The 25043-nt window shown below is 40.2% G+C and overlaps 1 protein-coding gene across 4 annotated transcripts in view; it reads left to right on the forward strand.

Moving 5' to 3' along the window:
- Positions 1-16032, forward strand: part of LOC122549141 (coiled-coil domain-containing protein 102A-like) — a 620500-nt gene extending 604468 nt beyond the window's left edge. For all 4 annotated transcript variants that reach the window (XM_087986288.1, XM_043688474.2, XM_043688477.2 and 1 more), the window contains one exon: positions 10782-16032. In XM_087986288.1, the coding sequence (XP_087842414.1) occupies positions 10782-10899 (118 nt within the window). In that variant the 3' untranslated portion in view covers positions 10900-16032. The remainder of the gene's footprint in view (positions 1-10781) is intronic.
- Positions 16033-25043: the final 9011 nt, after the last annotated feature.

The following is a 25043-nucleotide window of genomic DNA, read 5'->3' on the forward strand; positions in this document are numbered from 1 at the left end:
AACACTGGCATCTACGTGACAAGATAGAAAATTGCCTTGGTTTGTTCAGTAGCAAAAATCATACCTGGCCAATTACCACCCTATCAGTCTACCCTTGAGCATCAGTAAAGTGATGGAAGGTGTCAGCAGTGCTATCAAATAGCACCTACTCAGTGACGCCCAATTTGGGTTCTGCCAGGGACACTCAGCTTCTCACCTCATTATAGTCTCAGTTCAAATGTGGGCAAAAGAGCTGAATTCCAGAAGTGAGGTGAGAATGACAGCTTTTGACATTTGGGCTGCATTCGACAAAGTGTGTTATCAAGAAGCCCTAGCAAAACTGGAATATATGGAAATTGTGGGGCAAACTCTCAGCTGGTTGGTGTCATACCTGGCACATATGAAGTGGTTGTGCTTGTTGGAGGTTGTCATCTCAGTTCCAGGCCATCTCTGCAGGAGTTCCTCAGGTGTTGAGATGACGGTGGTGGACTGGGTGGACAAAGTCAGAAGTTACACGACAACAGATTATAGTCCAACAAATTTATTTGATGCACCTGACAAAGGGGCTGCGCTCTGAAAGCTTGTGTGATTTCAAATAAACCTGTTGGACTTTAACCTGGTGTTGTGGAAGTTCCTCGGGGTAGTGTCCTAGGCCCAACCATCCTCCGCTCTTGATCAATGACCTTCCCTCTATCTTAAAGTCAAAAATGGGATGTTCGCTGATGATTGCACAATGTTCAGCACCATCAGTGACACTTCCAATACTGAAGCAGTCCATTTTCAAATGCAACAAGATCTGGACAACATCCAGGCTTGAACTGACAAGTGGAAGTGACATTTGCACCACACACATGCCGGGAAATGACCATCTTCAATAAGAGACAATCAACCCCTTGATATTCAATAATATTTCTGTCATTGAACTCCCCCAACTGTCAACACCCTGGGGTTACCATTGACCAGAAACTCATCTGGATTCACCATATAAATATATGGCTGCAAGAGCAGGTCAGAGGCTAGGAATACCACAGTAAATGACTCACGTCCTGATTTGCCAACTTCTGTCAAGGTACAACTGAGGAATGTGCTGGAATACTCTCTACTTACCTGGATGGGTGCAACTCCAACAACACTCAAGAAGCTTGACACTATCATAACATAGCAGCCAGCTTGATTGGCAACATATCCACAAGCATCCACTCCCTCCACCACTTATGCTCAGTATCTATAGTTTGTTCTATCTACTAGATGCATTGCAGAAAATCACCACAGATCCTTAGACAGCACCTTCCAACACAAACCACAACCATCTCGAAGGACGAGACAGCAGATACATGGGAACACCACCATTGCAAGTTCCCCTCCAAGCCATTCACCATCCTGGCTTGGAAATAAGTTGCCATTCCTTCACTGTTGCTGGGTCAAAGTGATGAAATTCCCTCACTAAGGGCATTGTGGATTCAGCTAAAGCTGTTCAAAAAGACAGCTCATCACCATCTTCTCAAGTGTAACTGGGGACAGGCAATAAATGCTGGCCAGCCAACAACAGCAATGTCCTATGAGTGAATAAAAAGAAAGGAGCAGCAAGTAATTTGGAAGATTAATGAAATTCTATCCTTCTTTATGAGAAGAATTGAACTTAAAATGTAAGGATATTATGCTTCAGTTATACAGGACACTGGGGAGACCTCGTCTTAAATACTGTACACAGTGTTGATCTCCTTGTTTAAAATGGAATGTAACTGTGCTGGAGGTGGTGCAGGTATCTGACTGATACCTGAAAAAGCTGGGTTGCCTTATGAGGATATGTTGGACAAACTGGACTGTTTCTACTGAAGTTTAAAAGATTTTGGGAGTAATTTGATTGAAATATATAAAATCCTGAATGGTCTCAACAATATTTTCACTTGTAGATCAGTTCAGAAGCAGAGGGCACCTTTTCAAAATTAAGGGTCACCCTTTCAGGACTGAGATGAGAAGGAATGTTTTTTCTAAGAGGTTTGAGCCACTCTGGAACTCTCTGCCTCAGGCGATGGTGGAGAGTGAGTGATTGAATATTTTTAAAGTAGAGGTAATTAGGTTCCTGTCAGGCAAGGGAATCATGTTGTTGTGGATAGATAAGAATGTGAAATTCAAAATGCAAACAGCTCATTCAGGATCTTAGAATATAATAGAATCCCTACAGTGTGGAAACATGCCTTCCGGTTCAACAATCCCACACCGACCCTCCGAAGAGTATCCCACCCCAAACGCATTCCCCTACCCTATTACTATTCATTTACCCCTGATTAATGCACCTAACCTACACATCCCTGAACACTATCGGCAATTTAGCATGGCCAGTTCACCTGATCTGCACATCTTTGGATTGTGGGAGGAAACCCACCCAGACACGGGGAGAATGTGCAAACTCCACACAGACAGTCACCTGAGGCTGGAATCAAATCCAGGTACCTGATGCTGTGAGGCAGCAGTGCTAACCACTGAGCCACCGTGCCACCCATAAACAGAGTAGCAGGCTTGAGAGGTTGCTCCTAATATGTATATTTGTATTTTTGATTCTCTCCCTAATTTTATTCTTCTAAAGGTGACTGTGCCTTCACCCAAGGTAAGAAATTCTGTCACTAACTGTCTCTGCCTCTCTACATATTTTTCCCCCTTTAGGAGTCAGCTTAGTTTTATATTTTTTGACCTTTGGCTGCCTGGCCTACTGTCTTTTTATGTGACTCGGTGTCAAATTCTGTTTCATAATCCTCATTTGCTTTGGGGCTTATTATTACATTCATGGTTCTATATGAATACAAGTTGTTATTGGAGCAAAAGTGATGCAACACATTCATCAGTGGTTCCAACTGCTTTGCCTATGACAGTGAAAGTGATGGCAGCAATTAGCTTTCTGGCTACTTGGTCATTCAGAATAGCAAGCTGTGAATTAGATAAATGAAGGCTTACATTATGAAATACAGCCTTGCTTCCCATTGCCTTTTACATAATGAGGGTCACCTCTGTCTCGGGAAAGCGAGCGCCTCTGAATCATCGCCAGAAATTCTTTGAACAGCTTTGTTATAGTAATTATTGGTCAGTGATTTATAGGAGTCAATTAACACATTAACTGCTTTTAAAGGCTAACTATTTTGTCAGAATGCAGTAAAAGGATGTTGCAACTTATACAAAGAAGATATTAAAAGCTTGCTTTTAATAAATTGTGACAATAAATGTGTATAACTGTCGTAAGTTACTTTAAAAATCACACACCATCAGGTTATAGCCCAATAGGTTTATTTAGAAGCACTAGCTTTCAGAGCACCGCTCCTTTATCAGGTTGCATTAAATTACTTCAACAACTTCAGATTGAAAGGCCTTCCAGGTGACACTAGATTTACATGAAATATTTTGTGTGGCCATATTTGTAATAGCTTCAACAAAGGGAGATTTACTTGAAACTCTTTTTGTTTAAAATATCCTTTGTTTTGGACTTTATTTAACTTAACCTGAGTTTGTTAGAAGCCTCATTTTTTAAAACAGGCATAAAACTAAGAATGTTCAATTGAATATGTAAGTCTCCGGGACATAATTTGGTAAAGACTGGAAAGTTGTCATTACAAAGTTTGCTGTCACAACCATCAATGTTCCTCAACCAATATCACTAAAAGCTCAAAAAAACCATAAGTGCCAGCCTAAGGAACTGACTGAAGCTTGTGGACAGCTTCATAGCAAACCCAACACCATTTCCAAGTAACTGACAAATAAAAAGACAACTTACAACTTGAAACCAGCTCTTCATAGTCAGGACCACTAATATGTCACGGGTGAACAAGTTAAATTCCATTTTAACCGCTTCAACTTTGAGAATTTCTGTTGCTAATTTTGAAATTCAACTCTGATTTCTTTCATTTGTATCAACAAATTGAAGCTCAGCGAATATTACTTTTGACATGCTTGCACTGGTAGAAAGTAAGACCATGAGTAACAATATGAAATTACACAGATCTTTCAATTACTCTTCTGCCTGAAGATGCTGGTATAATAAACATAGGATAAGCTCGGGCATGTTCTCAGCAAGCATTAGTGTGGGTTATATTAAATGATGCATTTTCATTTCTTACAGATACATTTTTGCTTCTTGTGTGACAGGTTTTTAACCACTGAGCGGAAAGCTTTTGCTCAATAATATGAGTTTAGATCCTGTTATACCCATAAATTAGAAATAATGGACCACACAGCAGCGTTTATTCTGACTGCAAGAGTTAATCAATTCTTTGTTCAATTAATTTTTACTATAATTTCTAATAAACAATCCAACAGCATGAAAAATAACTGCATGCCATTTGAACCAAATATGTAGTTGACAGTTTTCTTCCAGAGATGCTTTCCATTCTACCACTGGCTCGATTTTGAGATAGTGTAACTACCAGTTCTCAGCATCAAAACACCATTCAAAGTGAGAGAAACCTCAGTGGTTTGTACATGCACAGAACAATACAGAAATTCAGAAATAATTGATAGTGATTCTGTATACCTCTGCTTCTGAATACCTTGAAATCACATGCACACACACACACATACAAACACACCTCAGAGTATATTTGATAATCAACTTAAATTTAAATAAATATTACATTTTACAGTAAGACTGAGGAATACTAAGTTAATGATTACTCTTAAACACTTGCATTACTCTGGAAAACTAATTGTGGAATGTCAAATTTCTCCATTCTGATAGAATTTTTTTTAATGTCGTAAGTTTGTTTATCATTAATTTAGGCCTTATTTTAATCGCATGCTAACCATTTATTTTGTATCTAAAAATTATGATTAAATGTAAAGGGCTTCTGATTTTTACTTGCTGCCAGGATGTCTATGAGAATACTTCAGTGTGATTGGCTGCTTATGTGGACAGGAGAAAGTGAGGACTGCAGATGCTGGAGATCAGAGCTGAAAATGTGGTGCTGGAAAAGCACAGCAGGTCAGGCAGCATCCAAGGAACAGGAGAATCGACGTTTCGGGCATAAGCCCTTCTTCAGGAATGATTCCTGAAGAAGGGCTTATGCCTGAAACGTCGATTCTCCTGTTTATGTGGACATCAATCAATCTCCTTGGTTTGGCAACAGGTTGAAACAGTGATCAGAAAAGGTAAGCCCACACCACAGAGATCTCTAAATCCAGCCCAATATGTCCTTGCTGCATAATGTTCACTCCGGTAAATAAGAAGAAATTGTCATTATTCCAAAGTGTGTCTCAGCCACTTGGTGATCTTTTGAAGACGTATCATTGTAACCTAGGTAAACTGGAGAAGCAGTTTGCACACAACCAGTTCTAAAGATCATAAAATTTGATTTCAATCCTAAATTTAACTTGAACCAAAGGAATTTTTGTTTTTCTGTGTACCAGGCTAGGTAAGGCCAGTCGTTTACCAGTTCTGGACTAAGTATAAAAAACTATGGGAACAAATGACGCCAATCCTGCCTGTTACTCAGGAATATCATGTTATATAATTAGGTGACTTCTCTTGAGCCACTTCTACGCTCTCTATTTTCATTATAACCTCACATCAGTTCTGCCCTCACCTTGGTATCCCTTGGAATATCATAAACTAGGCTAATCTATTTGGATAGTGTGGTGTTGGCAGATGTGACAGACATGTATAACAGCCAGCTATTGTTTTAAAAATTGCATTCACAAGTTCTGAAGTTAAACTATTAGGGCTGAAGTTAAACTATTAGATTATACATGTTATGCTTCAATGCTCCCCGTTAAAATGAATATGAAATCTTGATACTTCTGGTCAGATGCTATTATTCAGTGACGATTTGGTGAGCATTCTCTTAAGGGTGTACTAACATACTTACCATGAGACATAGCACAACACAATCTGACATTGTTAGAGTAGCATCACTCCGCAAAACGCGCACACAATTGTGTATGCTATGTAGCTCTGCTTACAGTGGGACTTACTTTTTGATTTTGTTTTGTGCCTTCACCTGAAGGTCCACCCAATATTTAATCACTTGTTGCTTCAATTAAATAATAATGTGGTCAAGCGTAGATCTTTGTAGTGGCAGGTTAAAATGATTACAATAAGATTGCGGGTTCTTAAGGTTTGAACACTTTTTCTAGGGTGGTGGAAACATACACTACTTTGATTGCAAGCCAGTTAGTTAAATATAAAGCTACAACTAATCTGTTTTTTCACAATACGTTTGTGCATAGAATGCAGCATTTCAAATGACTGTTTTCCACTTGTGATTCCCTGCTCCCCTTGTTCCTCTCTCTACAATTAAATACATAGAACAATTATAAAATCACATTCACCAGTGTACATTAACAATACAATTGCTACACCATTAACAACATATTGCCCTGAGATATTTTGATTCTTGACATTTTTTGGTGAATGGTCCACCATGCTGGAATCAACTTATTGAAACACACAAGACTTCTACAAGGTAGATACGGAAAGGTTGTTTCCACTTGTGGGAGAGTCCAGGACCAGAAATCATGATCTCATCCTGAGGGATCACACATTTAAGACACAGTTGAGGAGGACTTTTTTTTCTCAGAGATTGATGAATCTGTGGAATTATTTACCACAGAGAGCTGTTGAGGCTTGGTTTTTAAGTATCTTCAAGAATAAGGTAGATTTTTAATTAGGAAAAGAATCAAGGGTCATAGGTAAAAGTCAGGAAAGTGGATTTGAGGATTATCAGGTCAACGACAGTCTCATTGAATGGTAAAATGGACTTGACGGGCTGAATGTCCTACTTCTGCTCCTATGACTTTGCTTTCGACATCAAATAGACATATTTTCATGGGGTTGCTCGACACGTTATAGGTAATAACCTGAAATCTGAGGATATTAACGAGATTGAAATTATCTCAGAACAGTTCTTCAATGTGTATAGCTGTCCAGGTCCAAATAATACATCAGATTCTGGCCATAATTATGACCATTGCAATTACTCTGTTCTATAAAAAACATTGAGATTATCCCTGCTAGTTAGAACAAAATACTTTGGTAACCATAGAACAATGAGAACCATTAAAACGTTTACCTCACCTACAATGGTGCCTACTAATGAAGTGGTGTAGCTGCTGTACAATGTAGCTGTGCATCCATAATAGATTGCTGCACATGCACAATAATTTTGCTGTGTAGAGAATGTTATTTAAATTTCATGCTGATTTTTGACAAAAAAAGGACCATAAAACATGCACTGCAGGCATATTTATTTACTTGTAGTAGCTCTGCAGCATATGCAATAACCTACGGTTCTTTTCATAATATGAAAATGCTGATTGTATTTTTACTGCAACTGATGCAGATTTTAAATGAATGTACACCTAATTCTATGGAGGTCCCTGTGAATTTGAAAACTGAATTGTGAAATAGTTGTTTTTTAAAATATTTATGGAGGATGTTTAGTTTACGAAATAGCACAGACAACAATTTCCTTCACAAATTCAAAGAGCTTACAATTAATTTAATTCATAGGTTACTTGTTCTGTAGTGCTTTTTTAGAATACCGTCTGTTTACCAAGATGCCTCCCGCACCTGCTAGCCCCAGCAGATATTGAAGTTCTTTTTGCGGTTCATGCAAACACAGGGGAAGCGATGTATTATGGAGTCACCTGGCAACACTTCAGAAACTTAAATCATCCAATAGTTTTTTGTCAGCAAATACAGAAAAATACATGCTAATTATGAAATGCTGATTGTCACACTCTCCCTCATCCCCCCTGCTGTTTGGAAGTTGTACTTTCTTATAACAGTTCTTGCACTTGCACTACAATCCATCTTCTGTGAATTCATTTTGAGAGTCTTCTAAAAGATATGACAGAGTCCCAGTTGAAGCCTTCCTCTTCATTTAGAAAATATTTTGATGCAGGTTTAATGATCAATTTAGGTAAGATATTTGAAGTAAAAAAATACAGAGGTGTGGTACATTAGTTTACATTAGTTTAATATATTTGTTTACACGAAGTAAACTGCAATTATTTTCAATACTTTTGGCAACTTCTACAAATTGTATTCAAAATCTTGGGAATTGCACAAAAAAATCTCGTTGAGACGATTAAGAAAATTGCAGCTTGATTTTATTTATGCCCCCATGAAAAACAGGAAAGCTAAATGTTTCATTTATTCAGTCATGAGATGAGGGCATCACCGACTAGGGCAGTATTTGCTGCCCATCCTTAAATGCCCTGGAGAAGGCGTAGGGATACCCTGTCTTGAACTGCTGCAGTTCTTGAATGTAGGACCATCTACAGTGCTTTAAAAGAGGGAGTTCCAGGATTTTGACATTTGTGACACTGAAGGAATGGTTGTACTTTATACCTATATAAGTCAGGACAGTATGTGGCTTGGAGGGGAATTTACAGGTCATGATGCCCCTGTGCTTCAGGGTGATGGAAGTAATGAGTTTGGAAGATGTTGTCCAAGGAACCTTGATGAGTTGCTGCAGTGCATCTCGTGTATAGTCTGCACTATTACCACTGTGTGCCGATGGTGAAGGAAGTGAATATTGAAGATGTTAGGCAGGGTATCAATCAATGGGCTGTTTATTTCTCCCCCGGAAAGTGTCCTGATTCCTGAGTATTGTTGGACCTTGCTCAAGTGGGGAGTATTCCATCACATTCTTGTGCCTTTTAGATGATGTTGAGTTCTTCATTGACCCATAATAATGTAAAACAAAATTGAACAGCATAAATACTCCCATTTCCTTTCTGTTATGAGTCTTAAAAATGGTCACTGGATTTGAAATCTTAACACTGTTTTCTCTTGACAGGTACTGCTGGACCTGCTGAGTTTCTCCAGCCATTTCTGTTTGTTTCAGATCTCTGGAATCTGCAGTTATTTGTTTTATCTTTATATAATAATGCAAATTGTGATAGCCACTTTTGCTGTGAGTTAAGTGGCCTTGCTTTGGTTAACAAAGGTCTCAGGCATGAGACCAGTCAATAAAATGTCACTTTAATATTTCATACAAGCATTTCTTGATAGCAATTATAACGGCCGTCGATTGCACCATGGATCCTGAGAACTAGAGTATGGAGATGATTGTAGAATGAATAACTGTATGATGTTTCCAGAGCATTAAAACTTGTTGTGTGACGATTATATTATTTCTACATTGTAACATTGAATTCAAAGGTATTTATTTGGCCATAAAACAGTTTGGGACACCCTGAGATTGTGAAAGACGCTATATGAATGCAAATCTTTCTATTTTACAGTCTCTACTTTGAGGAATTTTGATTGGGTGGCTCCAAATTGTTCTCCTTGTATGTGATTGGGCAGATTTTTAGGGCAATTGGGGAAAAATTTTGTATGTAGTATGTTCAGTAATCATATCAATCATTGAAAATAACCAATCAGAAAGGAAGAAAATGCAGACACAATCTGTGAGTAATACTAAAATTGACCATTTGGTGGAAAACAGAACAAGTATTAAAACAAAACCATTCGAAACTTAGCCCCTCACTGAGACAACGTTGACTGTGCTGTTCAAAGTTGAATAACATTTTAATGGTTTAGAATGAATTGAAGCATAAAATGATGTAAAACGTTGTGTCTTCAATCCACAAAAGCATGTTCAACCAATTAGTTTTAAAGGGTTCATCTCTATTTAAATAGCGAGTGGAGGAACTTGAAATTAATCAATGTGAGTGTTTGTATGATAACATAAGTAATTACCATACTGTTTTGTTTAAGTGTGAATAAAGTTTGCATTAATCTTTTTCTGCTTTATTATCTTAGCTTGTAGCAATCTTCGAACAACATCAAAAACTTACAATTGTATAAAACTTCTACTTTAGAAAAAAGCTTTCAGGCATTTCACAGAAGCAATTAGCAAACAACATTTGACACCGAACCTCCTGAGGAGATATTTAAGCAATTTGGTCAAACTGGTAGGCATCTAGCATCTTAAAGGAGGAAAGAGAAACAGAGAGGATTGGAGAATGAATTTCAGAGCTTAGGGTCCAAGTAGCAGAAGGCATAATCACCAATGGCTATGATAAAAAAATTTTAATAACGATCAAGAAGTCAGAAAAGGAGGAAAGCAGAGAGTGAGTAGGTTGTAGAGCTCGAGAAGGTTGCAGAGATAGGGAGGGCAAGGACAAGGGTAGAGGTTTGAAAACAACGATTCTGATTTTTAAATTATGGTGTTGACAATTAAATCAAGAGTGGAGAGAGTGTGTGTGTGTGTGAGAGAGAGAGAGAAGGTGGGGGGTTTGGGTTGGTGTGGAGGGGTTGGGGTGGGGGGGGGGCTGTTGTTCCTGGCCAGGCAAACATTACAATATTCAAATTTAATGGTGACAAAAGAGTGCATGAAGGTTTCAGCAGCAGATGAGCTGGGGCATGGAGAGCGATGCACAATATAATGAATGTGATCTTCATAGAGTAGTGGATATGAGGTCAGAAACTCTGCTTAGAGGATCAAATAGGACCCCTACAATCTTGGTTCAGTTTCAAACTGTGGCCACTGCAGAGGATAGAGTCAGTGGCTAAACAGCTATATATTGCAAGGCATGGGATTTTAAATTCTATCAATATTCCAATGCACACTTCAGAATTCCTCATCCCAGAATTTAATAACCTCTGCTTAAGCTCCCTCGACTTAAGGATATGAGATATGTATCTACAGGGATAGTGTGTGGCACTTTGTATTGGAAAAACATAAGCTCCACCAATATAGATCTCATTGTATCTTAGCAATACGTTTTCACTTGGTTGACCAAATAAAGCTGCTATTGGAAGCTCAAATCAAAATGATTTTGTGATTTTGATCCTTTTTACATAGGTTAAGAAGACAGCAGACAAGTTCACTGTTTGGAATGAAGCTCAGCTCAGCGTATAACCCTGATGACTCTGCAGAAACAATCAGTGAAGAAGATGACCTGGAACTTGAAGTGAAATAAGATGACAAACCCAGTGTAACTGCCGTGAAAACAGGGAAACTGGTAAAAGATCAAAAATAAATGACTTCTCTTCAGGGTCACGCACAAAACAAACAACTTCTGTCAAGCAAAATAATGGAATAAAATGTCCATACATTTAGGATGAATTCAATCAAACTTTTAGACCCATCAGAGTTTTAAGTTACCTTTCAACAGAAAGAGATAATAATTATTTGAAACATTGTGTTCTGCAATCCATCACAGGTGTGTTGAATATGGTAATATATTTTGAACCATAAAATCATATATTCTGTTTATTCGTAAATACTCAGTGTACAGTTAACTCCACATCAAGTGGTCTGTAAAAACTATTACTATGATGTGAAAGTTAGAATATAGTCTTCCTGTTGCCCATTGGAAACAATCAGTTTCTCTTCACAATTTAAAGGGTGAATATGTCTGTCCTTTTCTGCTGCTGTTGACTGACTGGTTGGTTGTGAGGGCAAGCTTCAGACCCTCAATTCCTTGTGCATGGCATCCTGTCAATATCTTCCCCTTAGAGTTGACCTAGATGAAAAATGTGATGTGTGAAGAATCACACATTCAAATCCATTCTTCAAAAACTTTCTGATGCAGGTCCAGTTCACTATGCTAACTCATCCTTTGTTGTTGTCAGTTCATATATCCCATTCCCTGGTAGTCACACTTTGAACAGCCTCATGCACAAATGATTGCCATTGTATGGTGGACTATATTGGTACCACTGTCCTTCCAAATTTGAATCACTTCCACAATGAATTTTCATGGATTCTTACTGTAGAAATTTTGGATTCCAGAGTTTTCTTTGCAAGTTGTACACTTTCTTGTTATATTGCTGGGCACGTGATTGGGTTTTGGGCGTAGGACATCCAATGCTGGGGTCAAATGCAATCACAACCCCACACTATTTTAGAAGCAGTCATCCAGCAGGGATTTTCGCTGAATTGGCCAGTGAGCAGGCTCACATCCAATTAAGGGCAGTTGATGTGATCTCAAAGCTGTACAGCCAATGGGAGGCCCTTGAATTTAGAAGGAGCAGTGGCTGCATTTTGGTCAACTGAGAGAAGGCGCTTTCCTTTTGATTGAGGTGCTTCTCTCCAAATATTTAGATTTATAAATTTCAAAATATCCTCAGCGGCAGGGTCATCATTCTCAATTAGATCCCTCTGTGCAGTTTAGGCTGGGGCTGCAGGAGTATCACAGGCAGGTTGAGGGGTTTCAATGTCTGCTTGGAGTACCTAACCCTCCCCCAACTTGGTCTGTGACTGGAGGCCTCCATGAGGCAGCTGGCCTAGTCTCCAACACTGTGGGGTGCCAGAAAACAGGCTAGAAAATTCCAGTCAGTCTGTAACAAAAGGATTCACTCGGTCACCATCATTTGCAGGCACTTAGTCATTCCAACCTGATCCCTCCGGGAAACAGCCCAAAGATGGGTCCGCCTGACCAAATTCCTCTTGGTTGTGTTTAAAATGGCAGATCAGTTCAGGCGGCAGGGGGCATATCCCCGAGTGTGGCACTTAAGTATAGGATCTTCTCTTCTTGCTAATGACAAGAGGTGGGAAAGACATGAGATTTAGTGGAATGCTGACCTCTGTTCTCAAGTTCTGAAGAAGCCATACAGAACTTGAAACACTATCTGTTTTCTCTTTGCAGATGCTGCCAGACCTGTTGAGTTTCTCCAGCACTTTCTGTTTTTGTTTCATAATGTAACTTTCCTGATCATATCTGGCAAATCTAACCTCCAACAACAACAACACGATTTCTAAAGAGAGACATAGAGAGCCAGAACTGAAAATAAGGAGAAGAAGAAGGAATGGTCAAGAAGAATGACAAAAAATTAAAAATATGGATTTAAAGGATAAGGATAGAAGACTAAGGGAAAATCAAAAGTCAGAGGAGATGGGGGATTGTGAATTTGCAGACCATTCTGCATTAATAGGTGAATGCTCAGCTACGAATGATGGGATACTGGTCTGGAGTTCAAGGAACAGAGTTCTTCTTGGTGGGGCATTGATACACAATTTATAAGGATGGAGGAAGAGGCAGGGGTCAAGTCCATGAAGTGATTTAAATAGGAAGCAAATTTGAAATTTCAGGTGTTTGGGAGCCAATATAAATGAAAGAGAACAGAAGTAGTAGGGAATTGGAACTGAACACGAGCAACAAAGATCACATGAGCTGAAGTTTATGGGGGTTGCAGATCAGGACGCTGGCCAGCACAGCAATACAATAGCCAAAATGGGAGATTAGAAAGGACAGATGTCAGTCTCTGCAGCTGATGGGCTGATGTTAGAATCCGTAGTCCACAAAGGACCATAGGCCATCGCTGTCCATTAAAAAGAGACAATTGGTCATAAATAGCTTTAGGATAATCACTCCACAAACATAGGGTAAAGGTGAAGAGGCAGGCCTCCATGAATTGTTATGGCTGGTATCAGAATTGAAATCATACTGCTGCTTTTATTCTGCACCAGCCTAAAGTCATCTAGCCAACTGCACTAATCAAGCCCCTAACAGCTGAGCTGACAGAGACAATGATATTGAGGTGGACTTTCTGATGAAGAAGCATTGGGGTTGGCAACCCTCTCTGAAGCAAATCAGATGTCTCGGTTAAAACCCACCTCAGTCAGTGGCCAAGTCAGAAGGTGGAAATGATGAAGATATTATGTTGTGTCAGAGGTCTTCACCGTTTTTAACCAGTTGAAATTACAGACAGCCTGAGACTGGGTGTTCAGTAAATGGACTGACCCCACAGAGGTGGAGCTGGGTGACCTCAGCATGGATATGGGATCTAATCTCTTACATTTAGTTACTAAGAGGCAGTCCATTATGGAGGAAGAGAAAGGGTCAAAGGATATTAGAGTCATAGAGATGTACGGCATGGAAACAGACCCTTCGGTCCAACCCATCCATGCCGACCAGCTATCCCAACCCAATTTAATCTAACCTGCCAGCACCCAGCCCATATCCCTCCAAACCCTTCCTATTCATATACCCATCCAAATGCCTTTTAAATGTTGCAATTGTACCCGCCTCCATCACTTCCTCTGGCAGCTCGTTCCATACATGTACCATGCTCTGCGTGAAAAAGTTTCCCCTTAGATCTCTTTTATATCTTTCCCATCTCACCCTAAACCTATGCCCTCTAGTTCTGGACTCCCCCACCCCAGGGAAAAGACTTTGTCTATTTACCCTATCCATGCCCCTCATAAGTTTGTAAACCTCTATAAGGTCACCCCTCAGCCTCTGCCGCTCCAGGGAGAACAGACCCAGTCTGTTCAGCCTCTCCCTATAGCTCAAATCCTCCAACCCTGGCAACATCCTTGTAAATCTTTTCTGAACCCTTTCAAGTTTCACAACATCTTTCTGATAGGAAGGAGATCAGAATTGCACACAATATTCCAACAGTGGCCTAACCAATGTCCTGTACAGCCGCAACATGACCTCCCAACTCCTGTACTCAATACTCTGACCAATAAAAGAAAGCATACTAAATGCCTTCTTCACTATCCTATCTACCTGTGACTCAACTTTCAAGGAGCTATGAACCTGCACTCCAAGGTCTCTTTGTTCAGCAACACTCCCTAGGACCTTACCATTGAGTGTATAAGTCCTGCTAAAAATGCAGCACCTTGCATTTATCTGAATTAAACTCCATCTGCCACTTCACGGCCCATTGGCCCATTTGATCCAGATCCTGTTGTAATCTGAGGTAACCTTCTTCGCTGTCCACTACACCTCCAATTTTGGTGTCATCCGCAAACTTATTAACTGTACCTCTTATGCTCGCATTCAAATAATTTATGTAAATGACAAAAAGTAGAGGACCCAGCACCGATCCTTGAGGCACTCCACTGGTCACAGGCCTCCAGTCTGAAAAACAACCCTCCACCACCACCCTCTGTCTTCTACCTTTGAGCCAGTTCTGTATCCAAATGGCTAGTTCTCCCTTTATTCCACGAGATCTAACCTTGCTAAAGGTAAGCTCCAGAATGTGAAAATGAAGAGTAAGAATGTCATTTGTGAAGATGATCTGCCTCCGACTAGAGATGAATATGAATAAAACCTGACAAATTTGCAGAAAACAGAGCTGCATATTGGTGAAAAGATATTGGAACTGGGTGGTGCAGTCAGTCATGTCAAATACTGCAGAGATGTCAAGGAGGGTAGGGAAGGATTGATGGCATATGATCACAATCATAGAGGATGCCATTCGTAAATTTTGTTTGGGCTATTTCGGAGAAAAAAATGCAATTTGGAGACAGTCACCATGGAGTTGTGGGATAATAGACAAGAGCTGAGTAAACACCTTCAAGCACTTTCAAAAGGCAGAGGAGACGAGAGGTGAGTCATAACAGGCAAGGAATGAGAAATTAAGATTCTCTTTTGATGGGAGAGGCTGATGGTTATGGTTTTAAAGGAAGATTTCTAGCATTGTAATTCATAGAGACTAGTTATTTACAATGTCAGCTCATAGTAGAAAAAGAAACTGGGTAATCAACAGCTCGCTGGCTGTGGATTCCAGAAGATGGTCTCAGTGACAAAAGAAGTTGGATAAAATATAAGGGCAAAGAAATGAAATATTCTAAGGATTCAGGGCTGGATCAAAAAGTAACCTGAGCAGATTGGTGGATAAGAGAAGTAAGGGGGAAGGGGCAGAAACAATTGACCAAATGGTTTCCAATATTAGTACGCAATGGACTATGATCTCCTGACACCTTTTAGTCTGAAAGATGTCTTCAGTCTCTGCAATGATCCTTTGTAGCAGCACTGAAACTCTCATGACATTTTGTTTTACCATGGTAATGTTATCAGTTCTTTAATGTAAACCGTTGCTGTTCAGAAACTTTCTGTTTAATCTGTATTTGTTATTGAATTAGTGAATGAATACTGTGGATGCAGCAAGGTGATACATCTGCACCCTCGTTCAAATATGTGCAGTTCAGTGTGCATTAATTAGTGTACATTTCCTTTCAGCCCTCTATCACAATGTATTATAGAAAGTTTCCTACACTGTAATCCACACCGCTTAATCATTGTAACTCAAGCGAGCTCAAGTACTTGTTTTGTTAAAATAAATTGACCACTTTTGGCAGTGTTGTAGATTTTAAAAAATGGAAACTCAGTTGTGTTGATTGGTTGTTCATTTTACTAGAAGGCGCTATAATTAGGTTCATTAATCTCATATTTTCAGGGTGAACCATCTCAGAATGATTAGGTAGTGTAACATATTCTGCAAGGAGAATACAAGGGCTGTCAGGTGAAAAGTACACAGGTAAATGCCCTCTATCTATTTATCAAGTGTGAATTTGTTCATTTTAATGTTACACTGTCCAAAGATTAATCTAATTTGTTTGATTGCACAGTTATTTCATATAACCGTTAGGCTGTTGTAGCAGGATCCATTTGAAACTGAACCAGCCAGAATAGGGAGAGCAGGCAACTGGTCTCAGTGCAGAATGAACCTTGAACATGATGCATTCCTGCTGCAACCACCATTTTAACTGCTTCGTTTTCAGACTTGGCCAAGGTGCTCAGCAGGAATTGGAAGGAGTCTCATAAATACATGTAAATCAGAGTCATTAGCATAATCAGTACCCCATATAATTTAAACATAAGTCCCAAGCAGCATCCAACCCATAGTAAAGCTTGTTATTTAAGGGCCACTCAAGGCAACTAGCTCAGAGGATATTTATGCCAATGTGATGTTTAATTGTCAATGAAGTTTCCAGCTTCCAGATTACCATTTCTTTTCACAATTGCTAGCTTTCACCTTCACTTAAAATATGCCTGAAGCATTGGTCAAGGGCATGGCGCCCAAAAGATGTCCTCAGAAAATAGCAACCCAGAGGCTGGTCAAAGGAGAGAAGTGGAAGAAGAGCTGGAAGGAGAGCTACAACATCTACATCTACAACGTGCTGATGCAGGTCCACCCAGACTCCTCCATCTCCCTCTCCTCCATCATAAGTGTCAACTCGTTCGTCAACAACATCTTCGAGCGCATCACCTGCGAGGCCTCCTGCCTCATCCACTACAGCAAGCAGCAGACTATATCCTCCTCGGCAATCCAGTTCCATTCCTTGGACATATCTGAAGAGCAGAACATCATGAGCTTCATTGGGAGCAGTATGTTTCCCCTCCCTCAGGAGATCAGTACAATTGTTTTCTACTACCTCTAAGTTGCGAATTACAAGCTGCTGTGAATCTTTCAATATACCATCACCACATGCAGCTTTTCTCTCTCCACTTTACCCTCCTTTAAGATGCTCCTCAAAACCCAACTTCTTCTATCCTGACAGTGCCATATGTGACTAGATATCAAATTTTATTTGTTACCACTCCAGTGAAGCTGTTTGGGATATTTCATTGTGTTAAAACGGTGAGGTACATATGTTGTTTCTAATTAAAGAAATGGGGTCACAGATTTGTGCAATGTCTGTAGCAGTGCATTTATCTTCCGATAATCAATCATCTCCCAGTGTTTGACTCTTCAGTCAACATCACTGGAGGGCTGCTGGGTGACACATGATACCCCTTACTTGCATGACTTACAATATTCCTCTGCAACTTCACCACATTACAGCAACAAGAGTATAATCAATGTCATGAGATCAACAGGGTGATTAATGACAACATAATAGGAAACATGCACTGGCAGACAATGAGCCAAGAACCTGCCTTCAGGCAAAGAACGAACAAATGAATGACAGAGCTAGAAAGCTAATGAATTAATTTACAATGCAAACTTTGAAGCTGCTGTGACACCAAATTTTACACCAAAGTGCCAAGTGTGATAAAGGTGATGAATTTTATTCCCAACAAACAATAGTCTTTTCTTCTGTTCTTTCACAACTGTCATTGGGAGCAGTATGTTTCCCCTCCCTCAGGAGATCAGTACAATTGTTTTCTACTACCTCTAAGTTGCGAATAGGCACAGCAAAGTAACTGTGCCTAACTGGTCATAATGCAACTTTCCAATACCCAGTTAAAAATCACACAACACCAGGTTATAGTCCAACAGGTTTAATTGGAAGCACTAGCTTTTGACGCACCACTCCTTCATTAGGTGGTTGGGGTCCACAACCACCTGATGAAGGAGCGGTGCTCCGAAAGGTAGTACTTCCAATTAAACCTGTTGGACTATAACCTGGCTTTTTGTAATTTGTACACCCCAGTCCAACATGGGCATCTCCAAATCATTCCAATACCCATAACCTGTTGATGGGAGGGCAGGTTGTAGATGCTCAATGACTGCTTGAAAAGCTTGATGTGCCATCTTATCAATCTGTCCAAGGTGGACACTCACTTTTCAAGATAGAGTTCAAAGCCTGCATTGCAACTTCCATCAGAGTAGAAAAGGCGGATAGTACTGAATTGTGAAGGCTCATTTGCTGCTCAGAGTTGTACTCAGAGAAAAGACATTGCACAGACTGGAGATGAACATCTCTACACTTTCAATCATGCTGCTGAAATCTCTTGCTGCATTTCCAGTACATTGTATGTCGGAAGGAAGCAGTTTTCTCTCAATACCTATATCCCCGAAGTTCTTATTGCTGTATTGCCAGGCAGCACTGGGAGATGACCTTGTCCTCTGGTGGGCTAGCTCCAGGGCTATTCCTTTCACCACTATCAACTACTCATCATTTAGATGTTTCACCATCTGCACCCTAGCTCATTGTCAAAGCTATGCTGAGTGCTTGTGATTGTATTTGGATGGGTTGGATAGAATGTATGATATTCTCCAAGGCATTTTTTTTTCTGTTGCATCCTGCTATAAAGGAGTTCTTAGAGAAGTGGTAAAAATTAAAATGACATTAAGTGTTTTAATATGACCAGGTGGCAGAAGACAGTTCAAAGTTGTGAAAGCTCCTGAAGAAAAGCTGTGGTAAAGTCATGGTTGTAATTAATAGTTAGAGACGCTGCTAGATAAGCCATCAGATTCACTTTTCCAAATGCCAGATCATTCAGTTTATGTCTCTAAACTCACAGGCTTCCACTTCATTTGAATGACAGGTGCAATTCTTGGTATGTTTTATATTTCAGATGACACTCTAACTTATATATGTGTCACAGGAATTTATTCGCCATACTTTTAAATGCTTGTTCATACTTCTCGCAGATAGCTTCCAGCTTTGTTCGCTTTTCTCTGCATCCACACCCAGGCTTAACTAATCAAACATATCCATAACCAACAGATTCACAACATCAATCACAGAACAATTGAACAGTACAACAACATCAGTTATTTTTCACTTGTCCTATAAGTTGAGATTCCAAGGGTATGGGATGAGAGCTGGAAGAGGAGCAAGATAAAATGAGAATATGCCAATCAAATAGAAGTCAGATATGTCCATGCTAGTTAATAGCTACAGTTATGGTTCGGAGAGAGATGGAGGCTGTTAATGTATGCAGAATAAAGTACTGGAAATATTGGTGTTTACTGTTATCGTGAAACTTGGTTACTGCACGTGTTTTAATCAGGCTGGCAAGAAACTAAATTTTTTTCTTATTTCCAAAGAGGCAATATTCTGGACATAATTCTGAGATTTTCAGGCAAATCAATAGCTGTGCAGGGCAGGTTAGGCTAGCTTGCTGACAATGGAGGGAACATAAATCAGTCAGATTTTGCATTACAGTATTTTAGTAAAAGATTATTGCATTGCAGCCAGCTGAATTATAAGTAAGCTTTTGTCCTGCAACTCTAAGCACTTGTTACCCATGTATTCAAAATCAGATGCTATACTGCTTAACTAACACATAAGGTACCCCTATCAGAGTGACCTGCATTACCTGGAGTTGAGAGAATAGATTTATTTTAAGCATGTCGATGGGACTTTTGATTTCACATTGTCGGATTGGCAGAGTGGTCATTAGCATGGCACTTGCTGTTACAGAGAACTGGCTGGAAGGCTGCAACGAATAATTCATGAACTGTGTGACAGATTTCATATAAATCATTGCTGTGTTTTGCATTTGGCATACCATCTCCACTACCCCCCATCCTTACTTATGAATCAACTACAAGCTGAGTTTGCTTTTGAGATTGTATGCAATATGTGAAAGGAAAGGAAGAGGCAGAAAATGTCAGATTGCACCAGCCACACGCACGCAAGATTGTGAATGACAGTCAGATTGGTGGGTTCACAATCTCAGCCTTCTAAAAACTTTACTCAATCTAAAACAGCATCAAGAGGATTATTTTCACAGACTTTCATGGTGAACAACACTTCCTCAGTTCCCATTCTCATCCAGCTACACTAACCCCTTTCCCCATCCCGTAAACTAAGAGGCTTGGTTGAGTCCTCATTAGGTGGACAGTAAGGGGCTCGAGCAATTTTAGTTTAAGGCCTCATTCATTTGTCTGACTGGCTTCTGAGCTGATCACATCAGGAAATAGGTCGTCTGCCCATTTTCTCCTTCCGTTTTCAGAGGGGGTGAAGACTTCCCATGGGCTTAAACAAAGGCCTTCCCTGTTTTCAGATTTCAAAGTTGCCTTTTGATTATCTTATTGGTAAAGAACTAGGAGTTCTATTCTTACTTGTGTTATGGACCAGACCAAACCCCCCCTCAAAATATATTAAGATGATACCTAGACCCTGACTTTTTCTTATTTTAAAGGCAAGCGTGAGGCGTTGTATTCTGGATGTGACTCAATTGGTCAAATTGCCGGATTTGAAGCAAAATACACTTTATTCATAAACTATAGTTAAAATATAACAAAAGAAGAAACTGGCCTAACAACTTTATTGGAAAATTTAACGGATTAATGGATTATTTTACTACTAACCAGGAACTGTTCCAATCTAATAACATCCCATATATTCACCCTTGACAAAGGCAAATTCATAAAAACTGATTGTCTGACGTGCAACTTCAGCAGCAGGAAGAACCCCTCTCAGCTTTTAGCTGTAACAGAGAGAGGAAAATCAGCTTTAACATCCAGCATCAACTGGTGTTTACTGTTATCGTATCCCACCCATTCTGGCTGCTTCTAATGTCTCTAATTCCACAAAAGAAAAGTCCTCACAAACTTTATGGGCTTGCAATAGATAGCTCATCATCTCTGTTCTAAAAAATACACCTCTTAACGCCACAGTATCATCACACTTGCATCTACAAATGTATCCTCAAAAAGGCACATCACTGATGACCATACCATAGTGTATCATTCTGTAGTACATGGAAATGCACTCTATCTAAGCTTCAATATCTGTCTCAAAGTGCAGTTTTGAACTTCTGGATACCACAAAGTGTAACAGACGTCATATTAATTTAAAGATTAGTGCAAGCACGATTGGCCGAATGGTCTCCTTCTGCATTGTACTAATTCTGTGATTTTGTGAAGGAGATATAATTTGTAGGGTTGCATCCTGAAGCCTCCCTGACAATCCTGTGAAGGAAGTAAAGTCAGTAGGTACTCTATGCCCCTTCATTTGCAGAAGCATCTGAAGGATCACTGTCCGGCAGGCTTGGTATTGGGAGTGGAGAAGTCAGTGTCAATACCACTGTTAACAGGACCTGACTTAAGCATATGAAGAGATTTAGTAACTTCACATGGAAAGCAAGGAGGAATACAAACACTCATCCTTCCAGGTCCTGCAACAACACATGTCAGTCCCTCTTTAACCCTCTCCTCTGCTGTTGTTAAATATTGCTTCTCATCTATTGCATTTAGCACTGGGGAATTTAACATTTGTCAGCTTCTGTCACTAGTCCAATGTTGCAACCAGATCCTGGGTGAAATTCCCCAAGTCATGAGGGTTCTGGCTGTGATATCCCAAATGATCAATTGTCCAGGTGAGGAGTGATGAACCAGCACCCCTTCTTTATTCATCCATCACTCAGTTTGTTGCCACAAAGTTAAATTACAAAAGATGCCCCTCCTTGTCAATGCCTTTTACCCAGACAAAGGAATTCATGTTGAAAAACCAGGAGTTCTTGAGTTAACAAAAGTTTATTATTTACTAAATACAAGAAGAAAATAATGCACACAGATTAAAATTGAGAAGTGAATCCAATAATAGATCTAAATTTTTAAAAAGGCAGTCTTGTGAATAAATGGTTGTTAGTGGAACGTTGTCAGTTGGTGGATTTCAGGATTATTGGCTTTGTAGGTTTAATTAAAAATCTTTTGTCCTTTTTCTTTTTGACGGTGGTTGGTTAATTAGCTTCTAGCACTCAAAATGAGGAAGTCCATTACCTGCAATACATGAGTCACCCTCTCCATTTCCTTGCAATCTCCCACTGTCAACATTATTTTTAAAAAAATCATTTTTCAGCCCCTTTCAGATTTGGACTTGAAATCTTGACTCTGTTTCCCTCTCCACAGATGATGTCAGACCGGCATTCTCTGTTACTATTACGCATGTGTAACTAGTGAGTGGTTACTCAAACTGACCATCACACCATACCAGTGCTCAAATCAGGCTAGCACTCATGAGTACCTCAGCCAACTGGCACACACAAACACTTCAGGTCACTAGTGCACCTTCTTTCACTAGCACATACAGCCCAGGCTTGATCTGACTTTTAACTCCTGTTCTCAAGTATTCTTGAAAGTGGAAGGCATAAAGGTGTCTCTCATCGAGAGTGCTGTCTTTTCCCCCATCATGTTCCCAGTCTACGATAACAGTTTGAGATTACAGCTCCATATGTAGTGCATTTCTCCCCTTTAATGTCCATTCCTTTGAAGCTTCCCGATACCATGTTGATTGTGACATTCCAGAGTGTCTCTTTGTGGATAGCAACTGATTTAATATCTGCAGAATTTTTGGCTGATGTCCTTTTGTTTAAAAAAAAGTTGTAACTGAAAGTTCAAATCTCTGTCAATACAGAAGGATTCCTGTGATACTATGACATTTTCCCTAACCTCCCACAATAAATGATATTAGAAAAAGAGAGAAAGGGATAAAAAGAGTTGAATATATGAAAGGACAAATGTGTATCACACAGTTTTATTCTCCTGGCCTCAGTTACTTATATCTAGTCATTTGTAACTAGGTTTTGGACAGGCCATCTGCAGTAACATTTGATTTTCGGGAATGATGTGGATGATTTTTTTAGGTGGTATAGTTGAGGAAACAAACTCCAATGGATTCATTTGATGATCTGGGTCTTAAACTTTTTCACAAAAGTTAATGAGTTGTGGTCTCTGTACCTACTGCTGACAAGTATTTCCAAATGTTTGAGAATCAGTAATAAACTGAAGATTTCCTTCTTTATTGTGAAATACCACTTCTGATGTTTTGTGGCAAAGTGCTCGATTGGTTCCAAATTCACTTTCCTTAAAGAGGACAGCCCCTATCCTGATGTCACTGACATCCATGTTTATTTTAAGTGTTTGGTTAAATAGTTTAGACCTAGATGATCAAGCTCGCTTGTTAAAATGGCCTTTGCTTTTTATAGTGTTCCTCTGTCCAAATGACCTTTGATTTTTCAGAGTAGGTCTGTCAGTGATACAGCTATTGGACTCGAGTTTGGGACCAAGTTTTGATAAAACCCGCACATTCCCAAGAATCTCATGATTCCACGGCAGTTTCCAATGACCCTTCTGTACTCGTGTAAAACTGGACATATCCTAACGGTAGTGATCAGCTTAAATGGACAATTGGCCATGACCAAGCCTCCAGACTGTGTGTGGATTGTGCCTATGACTGATTGTACCAGGACCCCTTGACCAATACCTGCACCCTCATGAATGGACTGAGGACTAGCTCTAACCGCATGGCCATTTGGTTGAATAAAAGTGCAGTGCATATGCTGCACAGGCAGCTGGCAAATGCTTTTGATTTTAGATTGATATCTCAGTGCAATATATCAGGCTGCTGCCCCCTCACCACATACCCCAACACACTGCCCACCATACCAGCCAGATTTCTGATGAGCATTACAAGCAACTGTCCGTATGTCTGCATAAAAGAGCACGTCAGTATATCCTTGTGGAGCTGTGGCCTATACAACTTCAGGCTGATTTGGGCTTGGGTGTTGGCCGTAATATTTCCTCAACCTCAGTGTTACTAGTGCCTGGTGAATCTCTGTCCACTCCCCTTTTACAGGCTTATGAGATTAGATTAGATTCCCTACAGTGTGGAAACAGGCCTTTCGGGCCAACAAGTCCACACCGACCCTATGAAGAGTAACCCATCCCCCCTCTGACTAATGCATCTAACACTATGAACAATTTAGCATGACCAAATTACCTGACCTGCACGTCTTTGGATTGTGGGAGGAAGCCACCGTGAAACCCACACAGACACTGGGAGAATGTGCAAACTCCACACAGACAGTTGCCCGAGGCTGGAACCGAACCTGGGAGCCTGGTGCTGTGAGGCAGCAGTGCTAACCACTGAGTCACCGTGCCGTGAGGTGTGGGGGTGGGGTCTCCATTCCCTCATCAGCTTTAACACTCCTTCTAGATTCCTGAAAAATGTTTCCGAGTGCAATATCAGAGAGGAATCCACTGGCTCTCCGTAGATTGCTTGGCTACACAGGGAAAATGCCAAGCTCTTTCTCCTGCAGCTGTTTGCTCTCCCTGAGCTCAATGATATTCTGAGTGACCACTGGGGCTGCTGTTACCTTTAATCCCACCAAATAGTTGACAAGGAAGCAGGTCAACCACATCCACAGGCAGAGTGAAAGAGCTCTCATAGTCATGGGGCACAAGGTCACACTCCAGATGCACCTGGTAAAAGGGGATGGACATGTCCACTCCTTCAATCTCCATTACCAGCATTTGACACACACTGCATGCTCTGGTTGGAAGGCCATGCCTTCCCCAGTATTCCTCAGACTTCCTTGCCTCACCCGTCCTTTAGACACAAAATCCCAGTAAATCTCAGTGAATTGTTTAACCTCATCCTTACTCTCAGAAATACCTTCACAGGGATTTGCAGTTGAAGTCAGAACCTTAGTCCAGTCTGCTATGATTTCTGACTGACTCCCATTCTCTGCACAGTGTGTCAGTGCCCTTATAAAACCAATTGGTTTCTCTCATAGTCTCTAGCAGTTGACTTTGATATACCCTGTCTTTCAGCGGTTAAAATATATAGGTTTCTTGGCTTCACATCCCATCTCAGCACCACACTTTCTATCCTGGGGAAGTTTCCAAGTGTTTCCCTCTCTCCCAC

Source organism: Chiloscyllium plagiosum, unplaced genomic scaffold (assembly GCF_037043375.1).
Source record: "Chiloscyllium plagiosum isolate Xiang-an unplaced genomic scaffold, Cpla_swu_hap1 HiC_scaffold_4, whole genome shotgun sequence".
In the NCBI taxonomy this organism is placed as follows: Eukaryota; Metazoa; Chordata; class Chondrichthyes; order Orectolobiformes; family Hemiscylliidae; genus Chiloscyllium; species Chiloscyllium plagiosum.